Source organism: Phalacrocorax aristotelis, chromosome 22 (genome assembly GCF_949628215.1).
Source record: "Phalacrocorax aristotelis chromosome 22, bGulAri2.1, whole genome shotgun sequence".
NCBI classification, from domain to species: Eukaryota; Metazoa; Chordata; class Aves; order Suliformes; family Phalacrocoracidae; genus Phalacrocorax; species Phalacrocorax aristotelis.
In genome coordinates, this window is record NC_134297.1 from 7,758,790 (window position 1) to 7,777,028 (window position 18,239).

An 18,239-nucleotide genomic window follows, 5' to 3' on the forward strand; every position below is an offset into this window, starting at 1 on the left:
GCTGTGCCCATCCCCGGGGGATCTCCCACCTGCCGTTTTTCCTGGACATAGACTGAGATGGGGAATTTTTTCCTGGTGCTGAGCAGTGGGAGGTGATGCCCTGCCCGCTCTCGACACCAGGGGAGAGGGATGATTCCTTCCCCTTCCAGCTCCTTACCTTACACATTCGTTGCTTTGCTGGTGCGCTGGGCTCCCGGCAAAGCCCACCCGCAGGGAAATGCAGGATTGAGCTGCTCTGGGTCTCTGGCCCCTGTAAGAACTCAGACCTTGGCCTTAGGATAGTACAGACCTGTAGCTAATTAACAGAAGAGGTGTCAGCCAACAGAGGTCAAGGCTTTTGCAGCCTTAGGATGGATCCAGATGATCAAAACCCAGACCTTAACAACAGAGTCCCAACCTCCCGTTTCTTCTAGCTGTGCTCAGCATCACAGAATTTTCATGGTACCTCCTGGTTCCTACAGGACCACCAGCACCCAGGTGCCGGGGAACGCGTGCCCAGCGAGCACACGGGGCCGATCGCACGACGGGCGTTTATTTCCAGTTTGCTCGAGCGCCATGAATTTGCGCAGGGCGCGGCGGGGACCCGGCGCTCTGCAGGTGAGACCTGCTCTCGGTAATAGGCAAGCACCCCGCGCACGGGCGAGAAGCGGGCGGTGCAGCTCGGGCCTTTGAACCTCACCAGAGCAGGCAGGATTTCTCCCATCCCATCCTGCAGAAGAGGAGATCTAAGAACAGCTTGCACCAGCAGCAGCTGGCTGAAGGAGGGGGCCAGCTCACAGGGTTTGCTCCAGAGCATGCTTTCTTCTCTTTTTTCTTTTTTTTTTTTTTTCCTTTTTTTTTTAATGAACAGTAATAATCCTCCTCTGTTTTTTTAAACAATTTGAAAATATCTGACATACGGGAAAAATAATGAATTCCAGTTTTTGCCTGCATTCTCTGATCTGTCAGTCTGCACCTAGGAGCCGCGCGCTCGGCGGGGGAGGAGGAGGAGGAGGCAGGGGGTGCTGGCCTACATTGGGTAGATAATGATTTTCCTGCCTATCCCCCCTTCCAGGAGAAGGTTCAGGCTTGTCCTGCAGCTGAGGGGAGACAGGCTTTACCACAGCCTTTTCCTTTAGCCCTTTGTATTTCCATTTGTGGTGGTTTGTGGATGCAGTAAAGAGGGATGTGCTTGGAGGACCTTTCTGCAGTGCGGCTCTTCCCTGGTGCCCGTGGGCTTGGGGGCTTGACCCCCCAGGTCCCTGCTCCTTCCCCACGCCCGCTGGCTGACGAGCCGAGCGGTGTTTGTCGGCTCTGAGATAGATTAACACAAGGCTGTTAGAGGTTAGCGCAAGATTAACGTAAGGCTGCCACAGGTCTCTGTGCAGGGCAGCTGGGCAGAGTGGTAGGGCTTGCACAGGAGCAGGGACAAGGGGCTGATCCAGCTGGGAAAGCCTGGGATTCGGGGTGACTCCAGTTAAACGGACCACATAGTCTGCGCCTCCATTTCCCCTGTGCTGGGGTAGGTGTGCGACAGGGCATCATGTTAATGAACTTGATTATTACAAGGCCAGTTGCGCAGGTAGTTTTTCCTCCATTCCTATCCCATCCCTCCCAACACATCTGGGAATTTTGACCCCGACCTCCCTCCATCCCCTGACAGGCAGAATTGGAGCCATTACTCACGATTGCCATGGGTCACACGTTCGACTCTCTCCTTAATCATCAGCAATACCCTTTGGTTTAAGGAGAGCCAGGGCAACTTATAGTAGAAGCAAGCAAAGCAAAACAGCTCCCTCCGAAGACTTCAGGACCCAAATCAGGGCTTGGCAGTGGCTGTTGACATGATTCATCCAAACACCGACTTGAATGGGAGAATTAAATGAGGAACTGGCAAACACAGAATCACAGACTGGCGGGGGTTGGAAGGGACCTCTGGGAATCACCCCGTCCCACCCCCTGCTGGAGCAGGCACCCCCAGAGCAGGGGCACAGGATCACGTCCAGGCGGGGGGTGAATGTCTCCAGGGAAGGGACCCCACAGCCTCTCTGGGCAGCCTGTGCCCCTGCTCTGGCACCCGCACAGGGAAGGGGTTTGTCCTCATGGTCAGGTGGAACTTCCCATGTTCCAGCTTGTGCCCATTGCCCCTTGGCCTGGCGTTGGGCACCACTGAAAGAGCCCGGTCCCATCGTCCTGACACCCGCCCTTCAGGTATTTATAGGTATTGATGAGATCCCCCCTCAGCCTTCTCTTCTCCAGGCTGAACAAACCCAGGTCTCTCAGCCTTTCCTCATCAGGGAGATGCTCCAGCCCCTGATCACCTTGGCAGCTCTGCGCTGGCCTTGCTCCAGCAGTTCCCTGCCCTTCTTGAACTGGGGGGCCCAGAACTGGCTGCAGCACCCCAGATGTGGCCTCACTGGGGCAGAGCAGAGGGGGAGGAGAACCTCCCTCGCCCTGCTGGCCACACTCCTTTTCATGCATCCCAGGACACCGTTGGCCTCCTTGGCCCCAAGGGCTGTGATCAACCCACTGTCCACCAGCGGTCCACAATATATTTGCTGGGGTTGTATTTCCCTTTCAACTGGACCGGAAAATTTTAAGTTTCTTACTCTTTGTGGAGAGAATATTTCAAGTAAACAATCGACACCCAGCCAGCTACCTGTCTGTCTGCACACACAGCATCTGGCTGTTTATTAAAGCTTGGAGGGGTTTGCCAAAACTTTCCTTTCTTTCGCCTCATATGAAAGGCTTTTTAGTAGAACACAAATGCTCACTTATCCTACGTCAGGTCTGCTCATGTTTTCTCCAAAAATGGATGCTGCCCAGAGCCAGGTCTCACAAAGGATTTCAGAACTTCAAAGTTTGGTTTAATTCCAAACCAACATGAAAATCAAATATTCGAAGCACTATCTGGCACCAAACCCACCGCCCCAGCTTGAAAAAACAAAGAGTATGACAGTGATAGTCCTCCACATGACCTGGGGAGGGATTTGGTGGGGGAAGATCAGCCCCTCCTGGGCAGAGAGTGGGAAAGTAGAGCTGAGCTGGCGAGTTCAGGCAGAGCTTTGGTGCAATTAAATGAAACCACCTCTGCAAAGCTTTTCTGGGTTTAAGGGATCTGCAGCATTCTTCAGCAGGACACCATTCCACTGGAGAAATCCAGCCTGCCGACCCAAAGAAATCTAGGAAATATGGGCCTTTTGGTGGCTGGATGGAAACGGACAGAAATCATTAGGGGGGAAAAAAAAGAGTTTTAGGAAATATTAGCAGTTTGTTTCCCATGAGTTCTTAATGCAAGGAGGGTCCCTGCATCACACGCAGCTGCAGAAACAGGAGGGAAACAGGGTTGCAGGTTGCTTTGGGTGCCAGGGCAGCATCGCTGTGTGTCCACTTGGGATGGAGAGGAGACATCACTGCTGGCAGCCCTCCCTCCCTCCCTCCCTCCCGCTCAGGCACGCGCTCTGAAGTGCCACAAGACAAATAGGGCTGAGAAAGAGATACACTATTTAAACTTTCATCGCTATTTTTCTCCCTGCTCCCCTTGTTTCTTTTGATTTATTTTTTAGCGTGTTTTCCCCAGGCTGTGCTGTTTGCCTGCATCTGTTTCCTCTCCTTCTTCACTCGGCAGCAGCCGAGCACCTTTCCGAGGGCACCCACAGCTGCCCTGCATTTTTCAGGCTGTCCAGGCTCAGCTCCCCTGGGTCAGCAAGAAGAATGAGGCAGCAGAGCTCCAGCAGCAGAGCAGGATCAGGCTGGACACAGAGGGACGGCAGAGGACCTCTAGATATAACATCCCCCCTCTTGCTATCCCTCCCTGGCCAAGCTCGGGGGCAGCTGCTTAGGACTTGTCTATGTTGCAGGGACCATGCAATTGCCAAACAAGAGCCCCGTCTCATTTGCACCCTTCCCGGAGCGGGTGACCCTGCCAGGGCTCGGCATGGGAGAGATGCAGGAAGGATGCCAGTCATGTAGGCATCCTCCAAACAACCAGCCTTCTATCCCACGCCAATCTCAGCAGGGCCAGAGGCTGGCAGCACAGGGGTGGAGGCTGTGCACTTTGAAGCAATGCCAGCTTTAGCACCGTGGCCTCTGTAAATTGACAGTGTGCAACACGGACTGAATCTCTTCGGGCTGCCTTATGTAGGGAAGGACGACACAGGCAGCTTCGCTGATAGTTTTCCTTGCAGGAAAACTGAACCTCACCCTGCTGAGCAGCCTGCAGGCAGAAATGGTCTCCAGGTTTCAGATGTAGGGTGCAAAGGAAAATCTGGTCGGTTGTGCTTGGAGGAGGGAATATTATGGGTTGGAGTCAGGACCCTCAACCCCACGACTGACCCTGTTTGCAAACTCAGACCACTTGCTCTGTATCATCGCCTTTACCTTACCTGCCAAAGCTCCGCCTCTGCAAAGGCACCGCAATCCTAGTTGCACCGGGAAGGGAGAGGCAGAATGGATGCATGTCAGGATAGTTGAGGGGAAGGTGCAGTTGCAGTCCAGGATTAGGTTTCCTCCAGGGCCCAGGTCACCGAACCCCACAAATTTGCCATAAGTCTCCAGTTAGCTTTGCCCTGAAAAATATAACCCGTGACAACACTCAGACACAGCAAAATCTCAGCCTTTAAAGTGTTGGACAAAACCTAAGAGCCTGTTTATATCCTTCCTAGCTCTGAAGAGCTGCTGGAAATCTGAATCCTAAATGTGTAAAGTCCTGATAAATGAAAAGCTAAACATTCATGTAGCTGTAAGCTGCTCTGCAGTGGTTTAGGCCCTCACAATTTGTAGCCTTCAGGCTTGATAATACAGTGAGACCCTAGGCAGTCTGCTGGAAAGCTACTGCCAGAAACACAATCCCTGTAAGGCGATTCTCTTATCCAGTCTAGCAAGCTCCATCCTAAAAGCAGTTATGTCTTCTAGCCTTTTCCCTCCTCTTGGGAAGCCATCCTAGATACTTGATGAAACAGAGAAGCTTCTTTCTTCCCCAGCGTCCAGATTTTCCTGCTTTTTCCCTTGTCTTGTCCCAGTTCTTTCACTACAACCAGCCATGGTCTCCCAGTCTTCATTTTCCCAAATTAAACAAGCCAATCTCTTGTGATCTCACCTGGTAGGAAAGCTGCTCGTCCCCTTTGATCAGCTCCACAGCCTTTCTCTGTGTCTGTCCCAAACCCAGTTCAACATGCATGAGTGTGGCCAAATCCCCCGCCCAAGATCTCAAGAGCATCTTGCAGAGCAACCCCAAAGCACGCCCAAGGCTGGCAGGGAAAGCAGACACTGGTTTCAAAGAGGAGGCAGTTCCCTGCAGTTACCAAGAAGAGGAGAGGATGTGCCGGTCCCAAGCGGAGCACAGAAATGATACAGCAGCTAATTAACTCGTCATTTTGCTGAACATCATTAACACCGAGCTTATTGTCAAAGTCACACCCCCCCAGTCTTGCTACACTGACCGCTTGCAGAGGGCAAGTGCCTGCTCCTTTTTGGAGCACGACAGGATCTTCCTGGGAAGGTAAGGAGACCACAGAGGCTGCAGGTTAAATCCTGCCTCTTTCACAAGCACCTTGCCAGCCAGCAAACCTGGACTCAAAATACCCAGCGTGGAGCAGAGATTAGATTTGCAAAGGAAAACACTCTCTGCAGGGTTTGTATTGCAAAAACTTCCACCCAGCAAGCAGCTGTGTGCAGGTCAGGGGAGCGCCTGGGTATAGTCACCCAGAGCAAGTGTACTATGATGCCCTCATAAGCCTGACTTGTCTACAAGATGCAAACATGCCTCTTTGACAAGCCTGCGATGCGATGTCTGAATACACAAACACTTCATCGCACCACAGCACAGCTTCCAGATCCACCCTTACTGCACGAGAGGGTCAGCTGAATCCCTCCAGGCTGTCTCCGTACGCTTTCCTTGCTGTAGAGACAAAATATGGGAGAAAACGTACCCTTGTTCACCTTGGTTTCATCACCTCTGTGGGACCTCATGTTCTCACCGAGCGCCAGCTCGCTGGAAGGCAGCTGGCCCACCGAGTAGAGTTAGCAAACCACTGTGGAGGGCTGGGGATGCTTTTGGTCTAAACTTAGACTCAGCTTTGGGGCTAGGAAGCACCTTCCAAAGGTTTGTAGCACATTGTGATCACCAAGAGCATCTTCTGGTCACCGTTATTTGCTTAACACACATGTAAGATGAGCCCAGAGCCTTGAGTTTCACAGACCCCACAGGGAAGATGCGCAATGCATTGGTGGTGCCTCACCCAAGAGATCTCGTTCCTTGGGGGGGGACACTTGTGCCAAGCCTAACATCAGCTGAACATTATGGCAGGCACATGGCTCCGAGCAATCCTCTGCCTCTCCAGCCCAGGAGCTGGGTGGCCCTTCCCCACCCGTGAGCATTTGGGGTTGAATCTCTCAACACCGTCCCAAGAAGAGGTGGTTTGTTACACGAACCCAGCAGCAAGGAGATACCACCCACCACAAAAAGAAAAACAATCAGCCTTAATGAGGACCAAGTACTGGTGGCTGGAGGCCTTTTTGCTTTCTCCACTTCCAGGAGCTGACTTCTGCCTGGAGGATCCTGGTATCTCAATAAATATTGCTAATAATTGAGGCTCTGTCTGCTCACCACAATGCTGTCCAGCTGACCGGCTGCCGGGAGCAATTAGAAATATCTGTGTTATTTCTTAGCCTAAGCTGCGGTGTTAGCCTGGGGTATTTGTTCAGTGCTGAATAATTCTGCATGGTCTCATTGATTAATCATACAGTTAAGTCTTGCAGGGCGGGATTGTACACAGGAAAGTCTCTAACTGGCCATAATATAAGAAGCTGCTGAATGCACAGCCCGAGAGCAACATACATTTATTTGTGTTTCTTTATGCTGATGTGCTGTAAAACGGGCTTTTCCCAAAGCACTCCAAAGGGCAAGGAGCAGAGACAGCAAGCTCTCGTACTTGTCCAAGCAGCCCACAGCTACGGAGAACAGATTAATGCCTGTCCAAGGCTGGTTTAACAACATTCAGCAAGCCCTGTGTTTTGACAAAATCAGGGGTTTGATGGGGAGAAGCTTGTCATCGGTTCTTTGGAAATTTTTGCCTGCAGTGAAGAAAAGAGCAGTTCTCCAGCTGAGGTCCTGAGTGCACTGCGAGGAACGGAGACCTTCTGCTGGGGCGCTTTACCTCCCACCCCAGAAGCTCTCCGTGCAACGTCCATTTGGGGGTGATCCGTCTGGACTCTCACCGCATAAGCGGCTGCATGTCATCCACCTCTGGCTTGTTCCTGCGCTTGTGGGCTTGAGCCATCACCGATCCCTGCTCTTTCATTCTCTTTTTAAACTTTCCAGGCATGTAAAGGTTAACTCCATTTTCTTTACTGGCAGGAATAAACCCCCCCCACCCAAACCCCAAACAACTCTTCCTATTTATATCCCTGAATTAATCAGAAAGGCTAGCACTTCTACATCTACGTGATTAAAAATTAGGAGACCGGATTCTATAGCAGTGCCTTATAATAATAACCAATCCTGGGAGCACAGTGGATGAATAATGGATCATGGCTCTATGCTACTGGCTTTTTGCTTTCCCCCTCTTTCTTCTTCTCTTTTTATCTTTCATTCTTCTCTTCCTCCTCCTTTCCCAGGCTGAAGTTTGAGTTTGGGGAAGGAATACATCCACCCGTCATTTTGCAGAAGTTAGAGCTGTTGAGAGACATTGCTGATTCCTATTCATCAGGCCCTCTCCTCCCCAACCAGATCCCCCGGTTAGTGAGCCTGGAGACCATCAATAATTCATGGCTACGTGAGAATAACTGCGGGATGATAACCACTTACTTGGGAAGACGTAATCGGGACCCATTCTCTCTCCTCAAGCAGCTCATCAAGGCTTGCTGCTAATTGAATAGAGGGAAACAGAAGCAAAATAGTGGGTTAGAAAATGAGGTTTTCTGGCACAGGGAAGACGAGTGGTTCCATCACGAGGTTATTCCCTCTCCTGTGTCCCCTGGTTTCATGGGCAGCTAAGGGACGGGCTGGGCTGCTTTGAGGGGGTGGTGTTAAGCCAGTGACTGCTAAAAAAGAACCCCTTCAGATGTCAGCCAGTGGGACAGGACTCCAGTCAGGAATATTAAACGACCCACCATAAAAGCCCCTTCACTTAATTCCGAGATGCTCTTCAGAGAAAAGCTTGTGGGTTGTTTTTTTCCCTGCTTCACATGATGAATTTCCAATATTTCACAAGCTAAGGTCAAATTCAATTAATAGCTTCAGTGAGGGGGAAAAAACTATTGAAAAACACTGGGTTTTTTTAAAAAACAGTATAAACTCATCCAGTGATGGGGTTGTTTTTTAAAAAGTGGGAAGGAATACTTCCTTAATTGTTAAATAACATCGGAATTAAGCAGAATTTCCCACATTTTCATATGCAGGGAGTGACACATTTCAACTAACCCAAACCACAAATTTTCACTTCTCTTTTTTTCCCCCCACTCTTGTAGCCTGAAAAAATGTACATTTTGGATCCATGTAGAAAAGCTTCTCCCCTCCCGGCCCTGGATTCCACCCACTGAGCTGAAAAATCCCATTACTCACAGTGTTTGGCAGATGTGTATGTGACCAGCCTTGTGTGCAACCAGCACATCTGCCTTGCCTACAAATCCTGTGCCGATGCAGGCAGCCACCTTTGAATTGTCAGAGAACATAATCCCTTTCCATCTCCTGAATTCAGCCCAGCACTAGAGGAGCCAGCGAGGAGTTTTTAAATATTTCTCGGCCAGCTAAAACGCCGGGGAGCTCGGGAGCAGGAGCAGAGCCGTACTTGGAGTTTTCAGAGCCCAACTTCAACGTTCACTTTGCATGGCTCAGCCTGGTGCCAGCCAGCTCAGGGAGGGGGAAACAGCACTGACTTGTAACAAAAGCAGCTCCACTTTGGTGGAAAATTGGCAGGTTTCCCCCAGCTGCATCCCCTCGGTGAGGACGCTGAAGGGTAGGAGGCTTTTGCCACCCGCTCCTGAGCTGGGTGTGGAGCAGCAATTTCTTGCTACACCCTTTGCTAGCATGAGCTCTTCTGCTTGGGCAAGAGCGGCTGCAATGGAGATGCTTTTCCACTGTGTCCTCCACATTTTTGCTGGCTTCCCAATGCTGCTTGAGCCCGAAGGGCTCCTGAACAGGCCACGAGGTGGCTGGGCAACATATTTATCTGTAGCGAGACCTGCATTTGGTTGCCCAAAGGATCTGGTTGGGAAGAGCTAGACTGACAGCTGTACCGACCTCTCCACCTTCAGAGCGGGTCTTGGCTAGAGCAGACTCAACCAGGGTAGTGGAGAGGAAAGGTTCTCCCCGCAGAATGAAAGGGCAGCCCCTCTCTCTGGCTGAATTTCCCATCTATTAACCGTGCTGGGGGTGTTTAGAGATGCCAGGCTTCAAGAGCTAGTCACAAAAGCAGAGACCACGCTCAGGTGCCCCTCATCTCCTGCTTCTCTATTTCCACAAGAAACAGATGCCCAGGGGCTGAGTGATACCAGCAAAGCCACATCCTGTAATGAGGATGCAGCCTCACACAGGCTGTCAGGCTGGGGTGGTTTCAAACAAAGGTTGAGATCTTAAATGTCGTCTTGACATCCCTGGCAAAAGCTGCTTTCACAGAGGGAGACACTTGAAAGACACACTGTGGTGAGAGGGAGTCTGACCGAATGAGAGGAGTTTCCCCACCTTTTGTGCGGTGAGGCAGAAGCACAGATGCTGAGCAAAAGCAACAGGGAAATCAAAGCAGGATGAGGGAGTTCCTCCATCCCTCCGTGGTGGAGGGCTGGCAAGGGAGCCCTCTTCAAAGGCAGGCACTCTGGAAACCACACTCCTGATGCCCATAATAAGCTGGTTTCCCCCCCCAAGTGCAATAGCTAACAGCCCAAATCCAGCTCCCAGCCCTTCTCCTCCAGACGACACTCACCTACCTTCCAATTTGCAATCAGAGGAACAGGGGTCAGACCAAAGCCCCTCCGAGCCCCATATCCCATGTCCAGCAACAACCAGGTATTGCTGCCTGGGGTGGAATAAAAGAACAGGGCCGGCAAGCAGGGATATTTCCTTCAAATACTCTCTACCCTCCCATAGTTTGCAACTCAGGGACGTCCTGGGCCAGAGGTGTTTTTAAATATTTAGTAGCCCTTGGTGGATTTCTCTACCACAGGCTTGATCCTTCACATTACTGCAAAGGTCAGGCAGCCACATGCCTGTGTCCTCTCTAAAACTTCAGGCAGTTTCTGCTGTTGTAGCTCAAATCTGGGGCACAGCTTTCATGTGAGCTGCAAAAAGCAAGCCAGCTATAATGCGGTGAGCTGGGGTGGCATGCTGCCGCAGCCCCAGCAAAGCCAGCTGCAGAGGTTTGAGAGGTCACAGTCCAAACCTGGCAGCCCAGACCCCACAGGTAACTCCAGGAAGGTTGGTTTAATGCTAGCAAACGGCATTGTCTCCTTTGCGCTATTTCCTTGCAGTTCCTCCAGATGATCCTGTCATTATGGGGGGGCCCATCATCAGCCTGAGAGCAGGAGACCCCCTCAACTTGACCTGCCATGCAGACAACGCCAAGCCAGCAGCCTCCATCATCTGGATGCGACGAGGAGAAGTCATCAATGGAGCCACCTACTCCAAGGTGAGGCAGGATGGGGCTGGGGACAAAGGCCATGCTCTTCACTTGCTTCAGAAAAGCGTACCAGGCCTGGCACTGCTCTTCACACAGCCCCAGAACATCTAGGGCAGCGCCTTCAGCACTGCAGAGCTGAGCCTCTCACCCTGCATCGCCCCATACAACCTTCCCCATGGAGAGGCTGGGAGGATGCAAGCGAGAAACTACAGACTTGTCACCTAAATGGGCCCCGCTCTGAATTTGGCTGGCTTTTTGTACCCTCTTGCAGCTTATAATTGCCTGGTGGGCCCACTTCCACCCCCAAAATCCCACCCGGGTGTGGTGTCAATATTGTGCACAGCACCACTGACCTGGCCTTGGCTGTAGCAGAACCTCTGGATCAAAAGGTGGTTGCAGTGACATATGGCCTCTCCTCCTCCAACTGCAATTTTCCATGAAGAATTGTCAGGGTCGCTGGCATTTTTTTAATTTAAACAGAAAGCCTTTATTGGGTCATAAAGGGAAACATCAAAGAACAATCAACAGTGTACTGAGAATGGGTCCCCACATGTTCTCCTCTTTATAGATGCCTGATGTCTGGTAAGTGCTAAAGATTCAGTAACACTTGATGTTTCTAATGAAAATTTTTAAAGAACAAAATTCGAGACATAAAATGGGTCAGTTTACAGCCATTTGTAATGCAAGCAAACTTCAAAGTCAGGAGTCAAAGGCATTCCTCTCAAGCTCCTGAAGATCTTTTAATAAACATTTCACCGTCTGCTACCACTGTGAAGCCTCCACCCAGCCTCGTTCCAGCAACATCCCGATGTGCTCGGAAAAGCAGAGGAGCCAAAACACCCTCCTCTCCTCCTCCCTGTCACTCTGCAGGGCACGCTGATGTCTCAGCTGAAGCTGAGCTGCTTCCTTGGAGCTGATGGGTGTGAACAGGGGGAAATTGCCCCCTCTCCCTGTGCGCAATGCAAGAGGCAGCACTAATTAAAGCCAGAGAGAACTGACCTCTCCCTCTCTCAAATCGAGTGGAATTAATTGAAATCCAGGCCATTGACATGCAGTTGTTTATAACTTATTCTGTTCGACCCAAGCCTTCCTCTCCACTGCAGACTGCTCAGACCTGGCCCTGGGGAGCCAACATTCAAGCCATCTCCCTTTCAGGCCCACAAGTGATGGGTATCAGAGAAGAAAGGATGCCCCTCCTTTATTTTTCTTTAAAATATTTCCAACAAAAAATATTCTTCTGAGGCAGAGCTTCCAGGCTGCAGCTCCTTTTCACATGCAGTACAGAGACTTCCATGGCATTTTAAGCAGCTGCCAGGGATGGTCTGGAAGGGGAGTCCTGTTCTGCATGGGAGAAGCATCTTCCCTTTTCCTGGGGTCAGAGGGATGGTGTTGATGAACCTCAGTTTCCCCTGACTTACTGGAGGTTTTCAGGAGGCCCTTCCACAAATGCTGCCCTGCCACAAGCAGTGAAGAGTGATGCTCGGGGGCCAGGCGTGCACTGGGGCAGTCATCCAGCACCAGCTGCCTCAGAGCTTGTCACCTCAAGCACCACAGTCCCCACACGTGCACAAGAAACATGACCATTTTTGTGACTGGCTTAACCTTGTGAAACACTGAAAATACCTCTCAGAAAAACTAATGGCCAATTTTAGCCATTTTTTGAATGGGAGGTTTGATTTTTGAGGGTCTACGAAACATTTTCCTTTCAAGTCTCCCTCATTCCTCAGTTTTCCTCTTTCTGCTTTTCAGTGCAATTAAAACCCAACTCAAATTTCATTTGATCCAGATATTCCAGTCAACCAAGAAGAAACACTGTTCAGGTTACTAATTGCCTGAAACCATTTATACTGAGTGATAATTTATTTGTTTCTCCAAATTTCCCATCCACCAACTGATTAATATATGTCCCCCTGCAATCACAGCAGTACAGAATATCCACAGTTGACTAAAAACCCCCATACTTACCCTGGTCCCTATAGCCATAGGGGGCATTATAGAATCCTGCAGGGTTTGGAGGCTAACTCAGAGCTCAGGGGCATGTGGGGGGAAGGTCCTGCACAGGCTTAGGGTCCTCTGCATCCTCAGCCCCCAAATTGGGGCTGTTCTATAAGGGAAGGGCACACAGGGTGACATCAAAGCAAGCCCAGGGCAGAGTCCTTACCACCAAAGGCAGAACACCAGCACAAGAAGAGTACAGCAGGTTTGGTGACTACAGCAGGGTCTAGCAGAGCTGGAGCTGGAGCTGGAGCTTAAATACAGCTCCTGAGCCTATGGGTGAAGAGCTCTTGAGCAGAAGCCCCAGATGAGGTCCATCAGGGAAATTAAGGATTGTTGGTGCACAAGGCCCTGATGAACATGTACTAATAGGTCTGGGTCCTGCTTCTCCCCAGCTTCTGGGCTGATTGCGGCACCAATTTCTCAGCACCAGTCCTTGCCTGGTGCCTGATGGAGGCACAAACCCACATGCACGAGCTCTGTGTCTCGATGAACCCAGGTGGTGAAAGCATTAGTCTTGCTACTGTATGTTTATAATTCGTTAAAGCGCTTTTTTTACGTTGTGAGGAGGAAACTTGAAGGATAGAGACTCAGAGAGAAAAACTGCCGGCAGGGTCCAAAATACATAGTTATGGGATGAGTGTATCCATGGGCATTTACCACTATTATGAAAAGCTGTGTTTCTAACATTTCTTGTCCCCAGAGGGTGTTGATAAACTGGAGAGAGGTCAGAGGAAAGCCCAGAGAATGATTAAAAGATTGAAAACCACACATCTTGAGAGCCTCCGAGGGCTCGATCAGTTTAGTTCACCAAAGACAGGGCTACAGGGTGCCGTGACCATGGTCTGTAAGAACTTGCAGGAGGATTAAGAGCTTGACGAGGCAGGGCTCCCAGGGCTCGCCGATGAAGGCACGGCAGGGCACCACGGCTTGGAGTCAAAGTGAGATACGCCGGGGAAGAAACAAGGTGCCAAGGGTGAGCAGATAGAGCTGGTTAACCACTGCTGTACCAGGCTCAAAGTTTCAGATCTCCAGCATCCTCAGGTCCCCATCACGGTGATCACTAGCACGAGGCGAGCCAGCGTGGTGACGATTTACCATGGGCTCATCCGGACCATTGCACAGCAACCAGAGACCCGTGGCCAGGCTCAGCCCCGCACTGCTGGCAGCCAGCATCACCACTCATTGCGATGTAAAGGGGCCCAGGCAGCTTTTTGCACTCACCTGGCAGAGGTGCAGAAGGTGACAGCGGTGTCAAAAAGCCGGTTGCCCTCTGTCCCCCAGCTCCCTCTTTCCTGGGATGGTGGGTGACACGTATCTCGCTGGAGCTGTGATTCCCAGGTCTAGGCACAGCAGGGCTGGAGGGAAGCAGATGGGAGTTAAGTGCCCAATTCCCAGGGAGTGCACTGAAATTTGTCTGCGCTATTCCCCTAAGGCTTCTTGGCAGAATCCAGCCAGAGGAGCTGTTATTGCAGAGCGCGCTGCTTGGCTGAGAAACTCGTACGAGCGAGGGCTAGCTGTGTGTGTGCAGAGCCTGGCATGACTCTTGGCTCACGGAAGGGGCCCCTCTGCTGTAGCAAACTGCCTTTTCTCATCGCTGTTTCTCTCCCCACAGACACTACTCCGTGACGGCAAGAGGGAGAGTATCATGAGCACCCTTTTCATCGCCCCCTCGGACATTGAGAATGGGGAGAGCATCGTTTGCCGTGCCACCAACAAAGCCATTCCCAGTGGGAAAGAGACCTCTGTCACCATTGATATCCAGCGTGAGTACACGGCCAGCTGAGCTACCTCTGGGTGCTCTGTGATCCCAGCCTCTCTGCTCTCTCCCTCGCTGTCCAAGGGCTGCCCACACGGGTCTGCCTCCGGTCAGGAGCGGGATGCTGGGGTTTGGGGGTTTCCCTTTACTGGGATTTACTGGTACATCGGTACGGTAAAGTCAGAGACACAAGATCTCATCTCCCTTGAGCTTTCTCGGGCACCAGACGGACATGAACATCCACAGGGACAGGCTGATTCCCAGCTTTTATATCTTGTGGCCATGGTTTTGAGCGAAAGCAGCACCAGCTGCCGTGCTCTGGGTGGGCATCACACGTGGTCGGACTGCGTGCCCTGATCCAGGCCTCTGGGGTCTCGGGAGCAGGGATGGATCCCAAAGGTCTTTGGCTGAGAAAGCAGCATCTCTGGACACAGCCAGTAGCAGAGATAAAGCCCGTTAATATTTTTGGTACAAAAACTTGTTTCCAGTCTCACAAGCTGTTCAGCGGTAAGTTTTTTATATTGTTCTCCACTGAGATAGCATATTAGACACCTAATCATTGGGAAGTCTCCCTCCTGTGAAATACAGCTAGTGTCAATCACCATCTGATGGGGATAGGTGTGTGTCGAGAGCCACATCATTTACCCTTTACTGTCAATCCATGAAGCACCGTCTTCCTTCCTCAAAAATTCACATTTCACAGATCTCTTCCCTCCTCCTCTGCAATCGCTGTTGCTCTCGGGCTCATCCTGACCTCCCTCCAGCCGGGCTTCATTTGCACACACAATTCCTGCAGCTGTATTTACCAACAATTTGCAAATGCAGGGTGTTCAATATTAGCATGCCAGCTGCTTTCCAGAGTCCAATTAAAACTGACTGAACAAACTCAAGCACAGCAGAAAATTCACCATTTAAGACTTCCAGCTTTTGCTGCCGGAAGATTAACAGGCTCTTGGGTTGCTGGATAGCATGTCCTGACAGAACCGGCCAGATAAAATGAGATAATAGCATGGGTTATTTCACAGCCGGCAAACAGTTACAATAGCTTGGAGACGCACACGCATTCTCACAAACAACGCAAAGCCGGAGACATCATTACACTGTGCTGTACAGTGTGGGGCAGGAGGTGTGAGCTGAATCCCTGAGCCTGATGGAAACCGCTCTGAAAAGAGAAAGACCCAGTAAAGTACACCAATTTCTACCCCAAGCTATTAAATGCTTCATGCTGTGAAAGAAATAATAATATCCTATCTAGCTATCCAAAGTATGTTGGTCTTAATGGGGTCTAATGAGGATATCAATTTCCCGCTGCTGGACGGGTGATGGAGGGATAGAAAAATACCAAGATGGATGAACCAGCCTGCGGTGGGATGGATTTCATTCCGGATGCAAGAGCCTGCTCTAGCTGCTTGCCCAGTCCATTAGGTTTCACTACCGACCTGATAAGCAATTGGCTGCTTTCGCTTTGTGAAGAGCTAAAGGTACTTTTCTTAAGCAGAAATTATCTGGGCCACTCGTTTCTCCTGGAGAACTGTCTTGTGCAAGGCTGGCTGCAAAGGCTGCCTACCCTTCAGCACCACGGCGGCGATGAGAGGAGGCCCTTCCCATGGGTCTTCTCCCAACAGCTAGCAGAGAAGCAGCACCTTGGGGGGAAAAAAAGAAGTGGCTTCTGCAAGGATAAGGAGGTAGGCGGCAGATTTTGGCTGGTGAGCTTTCCCCAGCCTGGCGCAACCTGCTGCATTTCACCCCGGAGCCTGCACATCTCTGCCTCCACCGTTCACACCATAACAAACGTTGCCCAGCTGCACGGTTCAAAAGAGACGGCCTTGCAAAATAATCCCAGGGAACCAAAAATGATCCCTCCCAGGAAGCAGCAGCCTGGTAAATCACTCCTCATGCTTTCATTTTCTTTTGCAACTCAAAAGAGCATCAAAAATGCTCGTGCTCAGCAAAGAAACGCCGGGATGGGGGTTATTTCCTACGCAGCGTGTATGCGTATGGTGGGAGAGAATATCCTCTTTCAGCTCATGCAGACTTGAAGTTTGGCTCCCATCAACCTCATGTAAGCACTTCCTGACCATCTTAGCAGTGATGAAATAGCTGAGTCATAAAACCCTCCCTTACAAAAAAAAAGGGGTGGGGGGGAAAGAACTGAAAAAAAAAAACCCAGAGCAGGGTCTGTAATGGAAACACTAAGCGACTCCAGCTGGAACATCTGTTCAATGTGATTTCCGTTCCACCAGCCACATCAAAGTCAGCCTCCTGTGAGTTATGCGCCGAACATCACAAGTGGGATTAAAATCATGTTGAATAGTTTGATATGCCATAAACTATTTATACTGCCAGAGCCCAGTGGCTCTACGGAAATGCACATCCAGCGTGCCGGGACGGGGAGGAGCCGGGTTATTGCTTATCCAAAGCCATTTGCTCCAAGCCTCTGCGCACACATATGCAGTTGCTCATTTTTACACCTTTTTTTTTTATTTTATTTTATCATGGCAAGAAGGGATTTCACTGCATCTGTATTTTCTGCAGGAGGTGGGAGTAGGAGAGAGAAAGTGGAGGGGTTGCGGACCGGGGTGATGAGCAAACCGAGGAGCACGTCGCAGTGTTGGAGGACCTCATGCTGTGTTCATCCTTGTAGCACTGGAGTATTTTACTCCCACTGGGGAGTGTGAAAGCCCAGAGCTGAAGAGGCATCTTAGCCTGCTTCCAGCTCCTCATTGCTCCTCATTCAGACCACACGCTGCTTTTGGATTCAGGGTAGAGGTTTGGAAGGGCTTGTCTGGAGGTCTGGAGGGGAGACGAGCATGGAGAGGGGTCTGCCCATGCCCAAGAGGCAGCAGTGCAAGAGCCAGCATGGTCCCTGCAGCCTGTGGAGCTCAGCCCATGACCCCAGCAATCATTTCCCAGGTGCTAATTTAAAATAGCAGGAGCTGAAGGGTTTGCTCGTGTGCCTCACGGACTGCACGGCTGGTGAGGAGCGATGCTGGTCCCCCGGTGCGAGCGTGCTCACGGGGAGACGTGGTACCTGGGCGTGCAAGCATTTGCATGCACGCTCTCCTCCCGGCTGCCTGTAGGCTAGCTCTATCTGATTCCATCATTCAAATTAATTACAAGAAGCCAGGCAGGAATTATAATTGTAACCAAGTGGAATTACATTCTGATGAGTTACAATTTGTCTGGTGGGTTGTGGTTTTTTTCTTTAAAATAACCCAAAACACGCTCGCATGCACAAACCCACGTTATCCGTGGCACCTGCCGCCTCACGGGGAAGCTACCGTGATATTAGAAAGCCCAATCCCATTTGAGAAAGGCAAGATCAGAGTCTTTAATTCATTTCCTTTGCTCTTTTTTTTTCTTTTTAATCTGTTTTTTTTTTTTATTTTGAGTGCAGGAGGGAGCAGGGCTCATTTTAATACAAAGAGGCTCCTCTGTAAATCGTAGGCACAGCTACTAAACCATCAAACAATGGGGAAGCTACTAAAGAGAAGTGTGATTCATACTTAACAAAGGAAGGTGATTAGCTGTTGTTGTATAACAATAGGGAAGTGTCAGGATGCCTGCAAATGAATTAGGAGCCCACTATATATCTCTGGGCTGTTATGTTAGGGAAGCTCATTTATATTCCCAACTGCGCCCATCTTTATTGTCATTTGAATTGCACATTTTAAAATGAGATTAGGGTAAATTGAAAATACCTATAATTTCCCAGACATAATTTCCCATCAAGAAGGCAGGTGGCTTTGCTCGCAACAAAGTGGGGCTCCGGCTGGGTAAATAGCACGGGGCCTAACGAGGTGGGGACTCGGCGAAGGGGGAGGCAGTGCAGCGCGCCGGGGGGCCGCAGCCCGCCGCCCTTCCCTCGCCCGCCTCCCCCAGGCTGCCGCCCA

The 18,239-nt window shown here is 50.7% G+C and overlaps 1 protein-coding gene across 2 annotated transcripts in view; it reads left to right on the forward strand.

The window, feature by feature from the left end:
• KIRREL3 (kirre like nephrin family adhesion molecule 3) overlaps nucleotides 1-18,239 on the forward strand; it is a 347,570-nt gene that overhangs the window by 278,797 nt on the left and 50,534 nt on the right. For both annotated transcript variants that reach the window (XM_075116531.1, XM_075116532.1), the window contains exons 5-6: nucleotides 10,444-10,601; nucleotides 14,203-14,353. In XM_075116531.1, coding sequence (XP_074972632.1) covers nucleotides 10,444-10,601; nucleotides 14,203-14,353 — 309 coding nt within the window. The remainder of the gene's footprint in view (nucleotides 1-10,443; nucleotides 10,602-14,202; nucleotides 14,354-18,239) is intronic.